The sequence below is a fragment of the Bison bison genome, unplaced genomic scaffold (genome assembly GCF_000754665.1).
Source record: "Bison bison bison isolate TAMUID 2011002044 unplaced genomic scaffold, Bison_UMD1.0 scf7180017864249, whole genome shotgun sequence".
Taxonomy (NCBI): domain Eukaryota; kingdom Metazoa; phylum Chordata; class Mammalia; order Artiodactyla; family Bovidae; genus Bison; species Bison bison.
Window position 1 is genome coordinate 1,550,961 of NW_011494821.1, and position 8,946 is coordinate 1,559,906.

The 8,946-nt window shown below is 54.3% G+C and overlaps 1 protein-coding gene across 1 annotated transcript in view; it reads left to right on the plus strand.

Annotated features, from left to right (window-relative positions):
• WSCD1 (WSC domain containing 1) overlaps positions 1-8,940 on the plus strand; it is a 32,323-nt gene extending 23,383 nt beyond the window's left edge. The window contains exons 7-10 of the mRNA XM_010847509.1: positions 1,404-1,563; positions 2,565-2,729; positions 6,041-6,241; positions 7,846-8,940. Of these exons, the coding sequence (XP_010845811.1) occupies positions 1,404-1,563; positions 2,565-2,729; positions 6,041-6,241; positions 7,846-8,198 (879 nt within the window). The 3' untranslated portion in view covers positions 8,199-8,940. The remainder of the gene's footprint in view (positions 1-1,403; positions 1,564-2,564; positions 2,730-6,040; positions 6,242-7,845) is intronic.
• The last annotated feature ends 6 nt before the right edge of the window (positions 8,941-8,946 follow it).

Sequence of the window (8,946 nt, forward strand, 5' to 3'; positions counted from 1 at the left end):
CAGCCACTCCAGTGTTCTTGCCTGGAGAATCCCAGGGACAGAGGAGCCTAGTGGGCTGCCGTCTATGGGGTCGCACAGAGTTGGACATGACTGAAGCGACAGCAGCAGCAGCAGCAGCATCTAGTTTTCGGGCTTCCCAGGTGGCTCAGTGGGTAAAGAATCTGCCTGCAATGCAAGAGACACAGGAGACTCAAGTTCAATCCCTGGGTTGGGAAAATCCCCTGGAAGGGGGAATGGCAACCCACTCCAGTATTCTTGCCTGGAGAAATCCTATGGACAGACGACCCTTGCAGGCTATAGTCCATGGCGTTGCAGAGGCGGACACGACTGAATCTACTGAGCACACATGCACATCTAGTTTTCACAACGGATGTGCAAGGTGGGTTTTATTACCTTTGTTCAATGGTGACATTCAGAGAGGTTCAAAGTTACCCAGCCTGTGAACCTGAATTCACATTCAGGCTTTCTGGAGACCAGCACCCCAGCTCTCACCACTGTGTGGTGGGTGCAGCCTCCTGCCCAGAGGGAACCAAGAAAATGTATGTAAAAGACTTCCAGGTGGGACTTCCCTGGTGGTCCAGTGGCTAAGACTCCATGCTCTCAATGAAGGAGGCCCAGGTTCGATCCCTGGTCAGGGAACTAGATCCCACATGCTGCAACTAAAGATCCCACATGTGGCAACTAAGACCCAGTGCAGCCAAATATATAAATATTAAAAAATAAATAAAGGCTGCGAGGAGCGACTTGTCCTTCTCCTAGCTCTGGTAGATTTCAGGAAGTCCCCATTGAGTGGATCAGCTCAGAGCAATCAAGGCCTGCCCTTGTCCACCCCTCCCGTCCTGAAGAGATGCTGCGTGGGAAACTGTCATCCACCCTGCCACCACCCCAAAGCAGGACTGCAGAAACAGGGGTTAGGTTGTCTCTCTCCAGGGAAGGCTGGCAGGAATTCCACAGTCTGTTGGTTAAAGATGCTGAGCACCTCACTAAGCTGCCCTTGGGTGGGCTTCTCTGTCCCATGCTCACCCTTGCACACATGCGTTCATGTGACTCCCAGACCTGGAGTGCCGTTCCCTCCCCAGCACTCCTGACGTCTCCAAGATCTCAGATCCAGTCCCCCCACTGGAGTTACCCCTCCTAGAAGCACCATTTGCACTCTGGTGTTAACTATAGGCTTGTCACTGGCCAGCAGTGAGCTGCTGGAGGGCAGAGTCCCATCTTGTTGAGCTTTGTCTCCCCGGGTTTGGCCTCAGTGCCTGGCCCTGAAAGGATGGACAGACACCCATGTTGATCTCAAGCAGCTGGCAGGACATCCGCAGAGATCGCCCCAGTGCCTGAGCAGTGGGGTCGTGGCCCTTGCTTTCACCATTCACTGGAGACACATCTCTTTTTCTCCTCCTCGGCAGGAGTTCCCCTTGGCCATCCTCCGGGGCTGGGAGTGCTACTGTGCTTACTCCACCCCCCAGTTCAACCTGCGGGATGCCGTGGACAGCTCGCTGTGTGGCCAGGAGTCTGAGGCCCAGAGGCTGGCAGAGTACTGCGAGGTCTACCAGACCCCTGTGCAGGGTGAGTTCCACCCCAGAGTGAACTGGCATGTAGGGCTCTCCTTCTGTACTTGGTCTGGGAGTCTGGACTGAGTATATGGTCCCGGGATGGGGAAGGCATCTTGGTGGGTGGTCCTATCTTGGGATAATATGAACGGAGAGGCCTCTGCCATCCCTGGAGGCTGGACAGAGGATGCAGGGATCCGTGCGAAGAGCACCTGACTTTTATCTGACTCTGGGGATGAACGTGGTTTGAGGAAGAGCAGAGAGGCAGGGTCCAGAGGGATAACATGGCAAGGTGGTGGGGCTGGGTGACAGGGGAGCCCAGTGACTGTTGGGACATCCCTGAGCCAGCCCATACCTGGGGACCAGTGAGTCACTCAGACTGTGCCAAGACCCCAGCATCTTCCTTGTCTGAGAAGCAGGTCTGCCCCAGCTGAACTTAGGGGCTGATAAGAGGAAGAGCAGGTGGGGAAGGTCATTGTCACCTTTATCAAACACCTATGGTGACCCAGCACAGCCCTCGGGTCTTGGGAGACTTTCACCTGAGGGTTCCATGTGCCCCTGACACAGCCCTGGAGGGCCTCCCAGAAAGAGGGGGCACAGCGACTAACACCGGAAGTTCTGAATCCTGATTCCTTACTGCTCTACCTGGTGTGTGACATTGTTTTGCCTGGCCACGACCCCAACCCACTTCCCCTGCAGAGTCTGGAACTACCTGAGCTGGGCCAGGAGGGTTTGGCTGTGACCACTTGAAAGATGAGGTTTGGCACCCACAGGGCACTGATTCCCACTAGACTCGTCCAGTGGGAGGTCTCGTCATCACTGGGGCTCTCTCTGGCCAGCCACAGACTCATGCAGCCAAGGTCCAGGTGGCAAATCCCTTCCCCTCTTTGAGCCTCAGTTTTCCCATTCCATTAAATGGGGGGCTTGGGTCTGCATTTCCTGCCAAGAGGAGTTGGGCTGTGAGTCTGGGAGTCACAGTGGAAATGGGGAACCCTGAGATGACTTCTGGACTTTCAGACACTCGATGCACAGACCGGAGGTTCCTGCCCACCAAATCCAAGGTGTTCGTGGCTCTGTCGAGCTTCCCCGGAGCGGGGAACACATGGGCGCGGCACCTCATTGAGCATGCCACCGGCTTCTATACAGGGAGCTACTACTTCGACGGAACTCTCTACAACAAAGGTGAGTGAGGGCTGCCGGGAAGGGAGGAGGCAGCTCTCAGGCCCAGACCGCAGCCTCTGCAGCCCAGGTCCTCCTTGGAGCACCAGAGCTGTGCTTCTCACTCTTGAATGTGTGTCAACATCGCCTTGTGTGTGCATGCTCAGTCGCTAAGTCACATCCGACTCTTTGAGACCTCAGGGACTGTTGCCGGCCAGGCTCCTCTGTCCATGGAACTTTCCAGGCAAGAATACTGGAGTGGGTAGCCATTTCCTCCCCCAGGGTATCTTCCCAACCCAGGGATCGAACTGGCGTCTCCTATATCTCCTCATTGGCAGGCAGATTCTGTACCACTGAGCCACCTGGGAAGCCCTAAGCAATACCTTGAGGGCTTATTAATTCAACATAGATTCCTGGTTTGTACCCACCCCGCCACCAAGAGAGTATGACTGGATTAATCTGAGATGGGGCCTAGGAACTGGCATTTCCAACAAGCTCCTGTGTGATGCTGAAGCAGTCAGCTCTAGGACCTCACTTGAGAGGAAATTCACAAGATCTGATCTGGATTCAAAGGGAAAGCCTAGTCACTTAGATTCCCTCTCAATAAACATTTTTAAAATTTTCCTTAATTTTTACAGCCCTCAATAATTAGGGGAAACTGACTTCATCTGTTCATTTTTTTTTTCCCCCGAGGTAAATGTAGCTTATCAAAATACTGTTTCTTAAAACTAGGTCCAAAAATCTTCAAGAGTTTAATGATTTCTAATATTTCTCTTGTAGAAATAAGAGGCCTCATTATGTCAAGTAAATGAACTTTAAAACGGCTCAAATCTGTGCTCTGTTTAAGACTAAGAACCTCAGATAAGCCAAGTGGGATACATATTTGGTGAAATAGATTTCTCTGTTGTCAGGTGTTACAACAGTTTCTCTGGGATTCTTAGCTCAGAGTTTGGTTTAGGGAAAGAGGAGCCTATCATTAACCTCCTAGAGAAAACAGAAAGTTCCTGAGGTTCTGTGATTACCCACAGCAGTCTTGATCTGGCTGGTAAAAAAGCTAAGGGTGTCCATATCTCATCATAGTTGGGAGTCTTTAAAAAATTTTTTGAACTCACGTTTATTTATTAGTATTATGTAGCACAAAGCTTGATGGGTGGTTTTCTTTTTGTGTATTTGTTTATTTGTTTATTTTTGGTCATACTGGGTCTTTGTTGCTGCACACTTTTCTCTAGTGGCTAGCAGGGGCTACTCTCTAGTTTTGGTGCAAGGACTTCTCATCGCAGTGGCTTCTCTTTCTGCAGGGCACAGGCTCTAGGGCACTCGGGCTCAGTGGTTGTGGCTCACGGGCTTAGTTGCTCCGCGGTACTTGGAATCTTCCCGAATTGGGGATCAAACCTGTGTCTCCTGCGTTGGCAGGGGGATTCTCTACCACTGAGCCACCAGGGAAGCTCATCCTTGGGAGCCTTGAGTGTTACAGCACCTATAGGCAAAGTAGCCAGATGAAGACTGTGGTCCTGCTCACTCTGGTCTAGTCCCCTGGGAACCACCTACTGTGTACAGGCTGTAGCTGCCCACCATATTCATCTAGAAGGCCTTTACCTTATTCAAACAGCTGGCTGTCTTGGTCAACACATGGCTAAGTGACCCAGTGGCTCGACAGCCAGGTATCAAGGGTTGCAGCGACACTGTCTCTGAATGGCTCTAGAGCTACCTGGGCGCATCTTTGAGCCTTACGGGACTGGTTAGGTATAGCCGCAGGTCACAGAGCACTGTCAGAGCAATGAACACACACGTGCACACGTGAAATTCTCAAGGCAACTCCAGTGCCCAAACACCAAACCTGTCATGGGTGAGCCTGGTCTGAGTTATAAGGAAAAGTGGTCACTGCTGAATTAGGCTAAGACAGTACAAAAGACACCCTGGGTCTCAGGGTGTCAAAGACCAGATCACATGCTTCCTCAGCCCATGGATTGACTCATTCTTTCCTGGAACTTCCCAGCTGTTTGACAGAATGAATCAAAGCAAAGACTTTTGGTGTTTGGCCCATGGCAGAGATGAGTTTGAAAACATATGTTGAGTTTCAGCTGGTGACCCCAGACTTTCAGATTCAAAAGAGACTTGCATTTTCCAGGCATCAAAGACTCCCTCGCTGCTGGCTGTAGACATAGATGCTTCCCAGCCATTCATGGGGTGGGGGTGAGACTCCTTTATGTTTCCAAGAGCTGAAGACCAACTCATGTACATTTATGGAGCGTGTCCCCAGAGCTGAGGCCATGGGCTACACTGGGATGTGGCCAGATTAGCCTCAGGGGACATCTTTGCAGGAAGCCTTCTATCACCTCCCACCATACTCCCAAACTGGTCCCCCTACTCTTTGTCCCCATAAGCCCCTATCCTCTGTATTACATACACTTGGGCTGTCCCCCAAATAGCTGTTGTTGTTATTTTTTCTCTAAGTTGTGTCCAACTCTTTACGACCCCATGGACTGTAGTCTGCGAGGCTCCATTGCCCATGGGATTCTCCAGGCAAGAATACTGGAGCGGGTTGCCATTTCCTTCTCTGGGGGATCTTCCCATCCCAGGGGTCAAACCGGAGCCTCCGGCATTGGAGGTAGATTCTTTACCCCTGAACCACCTGCCCTCCCCCCAATAGACTATAAGCTTGAAGACAGGTTCTGAGTCTTACCCCTTTATCCATGACATAAATTTCAGCACGGCATGGGCACACAATGATCTTTGTTGATAAATGCATGACGCTGTGTAGGACTGGGGAGAGTCTCCGTGAATGCAAGACTGGAGCTCAGTTACAGGACATACGGTCAGAGGGTGGGGCTACAGTTGCTTGACTGCCCTTGAGCCTGTTGATGGGGATCCTGCCCACCCCGTGGGAAGGTGGGCAAATGGCGAAGGCCTCCCAGGGACACACAAAGCCACATGGAGAGCGCCCTGGCTCTGATGCTGTGGTGCTGTGTGATCTTGAGCAAGTCACATACCCACTCTGAGCCTGCAGCTACGGTTCATTCATCAGCCTCTCTGCAATGCTCATGTGAAATAGCCATGAAGGTGCCCAAAGGAGGTATCATCAGGCCTCTGCCTCCTGACTTCCGGGATCCACAGGAGGTGCCTGATCTGCTTTCTCTTGCAGATGCCATCTTTTCCCACTTAGATGCCTCCCTCGCTCACTATCTCTTGGGCAGGCTCAGGCCTTGTGGTTAGAGGCTGCCCCAGTGGCCCCTCAGTGCCCACCAGTGTCGGCTCTCCCTGGGGGCACAGGTTAGGGTTCACACCTGTCTGCCACTGTGGCAGTGGGGTCTCCATAATGCCTTTCTCACGGGCAGGGTTCAAGGGCGAGAAGGACCACTGGCGCAGCCGGCGTACCATCTGCGTGAAGACCCACGAGAGCGGCAGGAGGGAGATTGAGATGTTTGACTCGGCTATCCTGCTCATCCGGAACCCATACAGGTCCCTGGTGGCTGAGTTCAACAGAAAATGCGCCGGGCACCTGGGCTACGCAGCTGACCGCAACTGGAAGAGCAAAGGTGAGCCGAAGGGGCCAGCAGGGCAGGGGACGGGCTGCCTCTTTATTCCTGGAGTCATCTGCTGATACATACTAACCGAAGTCCTACTGTGTGCCAGGTGCTGAGCGAGGTGCCAGGGGTTGGCTAAAGGGGTCATGATTGTCACCCTCAAGGCAGGCACACAGTCTAACCTTTGGGTAATGGATTAGAGAGACACAAGTCAGGGCGGTGAGTGATACAAAACGAAGCTGTCAGAAATACAGCTGTGTCCAGCAGATTGGGTGGCATGATGAGAGACAAGACTGGGCAGGCTCCTGCTTCTGTCCCTGTGTGGTCAGCTGAGGCTGGTGGGTGTTCTCCCCATTCCCTGACACACTCCCCCTAGGCTACTCCCCTCTCCAGCCATTCCTGCCTCCCTCTGATTCCCCTTGAGCCAGCAGGCAGGCTGAGCTCTGATCCCTCCTGGGCCTCTTACCAGGCCAGTGACCCCAGGCAAGCTGCAGACCCTGTCTTCTGAGCCTTGCTTTTCTCACCTTAAAACCCTATGGCCCCTACCTCTTAGGATCATTAAGAAGATCAGAGAAAGCAAATGCTTCCCACAGCATCGCAGAGTGGCGCTAGTGGTAAAGAATCCATCTGCCAATGCAGGAGACGCAAGAGACGAGGGTTCAATCCCTGGGTAGGGAAGATCCCCTGGAGGAGGAAATGGCAACCTACTCCAGTATTCTTGGCTGGAAAATTCCATGGACAGAGGAGCCTGGTGGGCTACAGTCCATGGAGTCACAAGGGTCAAATATGAATGAGTGACTGAACACAGTGCAATAACCCAGTTATGGAAGCTTATTTTGTTGGGGGTGATTCTTGATATTGGCATCCTTCTCTCCACTGAGGCGGGGAGCGGGTGGGGGCACTGACTTTCTAAATTTGCTGGAAAAAAAATGTCATGGACCAGATCATCTGTCCAAGATTGCAGCTCCAACCCTTGCCTTGTTGTACATCACTGGTTAAACTGGCGGTCACACCCATGTGTCAATAAGCATCAATTATGCACCCCGTGTAGCTGCATAGGAGCACCTGGGACAGGAAACCCAGCCTGCACAGCATCTTTATGTCCTTGGGAAGCCCAGCATCTGCCCTCACACACTGCTCAGCCCCCATCACCCAGACTGGATGATGTGCACAGTTGCCAAGGCAACATCAAGGTGAACTGAGGGTCATCTCAACAGAAATGCCCAGCCTTGCTGTCTAACTCCGCTGTGTCCCATAGGCCTGAGACTCTGGGCTCTTCCTGTCCAGGGATGGTTCCAGAGGTCAAGGTCCATCAGAGGGAGAACCAGTTCTTGGAACATTCAGACCCCATGTGTCTTGGTGTGTTTCCAAGGAAACTGCTAGGGGAAGGCGGACCCAAGGTCACACCTCCCAGGCAGGCTTGGGGCTCTTCAGAGCCCAGCCTCATAGTAACTGTCCCCCTCACAAGGTCACCCCTCACGAGATCCTTCCTTGGTGGGGGGATCCGGGCAGGTTGGTCCCAGGCAGAGGGGGATGGAGCATCCTGGCCCCCAGAAGGGGAGGCCCCAGGCCCGCCGGGCCGGGCTCTGACATGGCACCCCTTCTTTTCTCCACAGAGTGGCCGGACTTTGTCAACAGCTATGCGTCGTGGTGGTCCTCGCATGTGCTGGACTGGCTTAAGTATGGCAAGCGACTGCTGGTGGTTCACTACGAGGAGCTGAGGCGCAGCTTGGTGCCCACGCTGAGGGAGATGGTAGCCTTCCTCAACGTGTCCGTGAGTGAGGAGCGCCTGCTGTGTGTGGAGAACAACAAGGAAGGCAGCTTCCGGCGGCGCGGCCGGCGCCCACATGACCCTGAGCCCTTCACCCCAGAGATGAAGGACTTGATCAACGGCTACATCCGGACGGTGGATCAGGCCCTGCGCGACCACAACTGGGCCGGGCTGCCCCGGGAGTACGTGCCCAGATGATAGGCTCCAGGCCCGCTCTGCCCGCCCCACCGGGAGCCGGCCGCCTTCACAGGGCTGCACACGTGCTCGCTGGGACGCTCGCCTGCCGCTGCCTCCCTGGGATGCTCAGAGGAGGGGCCTGTGCCACCTGCACGGAGGCCTGCCCTGGGGCTGCGTCCCTGCCGCACAGGGACACCTGGGCCTGACTCCCAGCCAGCAGACCTGACGTCACAGGACAGATGCAAAGAGACACACACTCCTTGCCAGACCTGCTTAGACCTGCCACTTTCTGCTCACGGTGTCCCGTTAATGCGCCTAAGCCACCACCCTGGGCGTGCCTGACACTCTCAGACTTGCAAACACGAACGTCAGTGCAGGCCCGCAGATGCCAGGTTATGTGTTCCCAGGGGCTGCCTGTCTGTCTCTCTGACACCCTGACACACACATGCACCCCGAGTTCTCAGGGACCCGGGGTTTCCTGTCGCCAGCCCAGTGCAGGCTTGCTGGTCAGGGGCTTTGACTGCGGGATGCTGGGCTGGGTGGGCTTAGTGCCCCGAGGAGCCAGGACCCTGGCCTGGAGACGGGCTCACAGTCTATGGCCGCCGGGCCAGGCAGCCCTGAGTGCACGTCTGCATCCCCCAGTGTGCGTGGTGTTATGACCGGCTCTGTAGCCCGGCCTCTCCCTTCTCCTTGGATGGGCTGGTGGCGATATGGGCAGAGCAGAGCCGCCCACAGACACCCCCACCTCAGGACCGGCTGGAAACTCCGT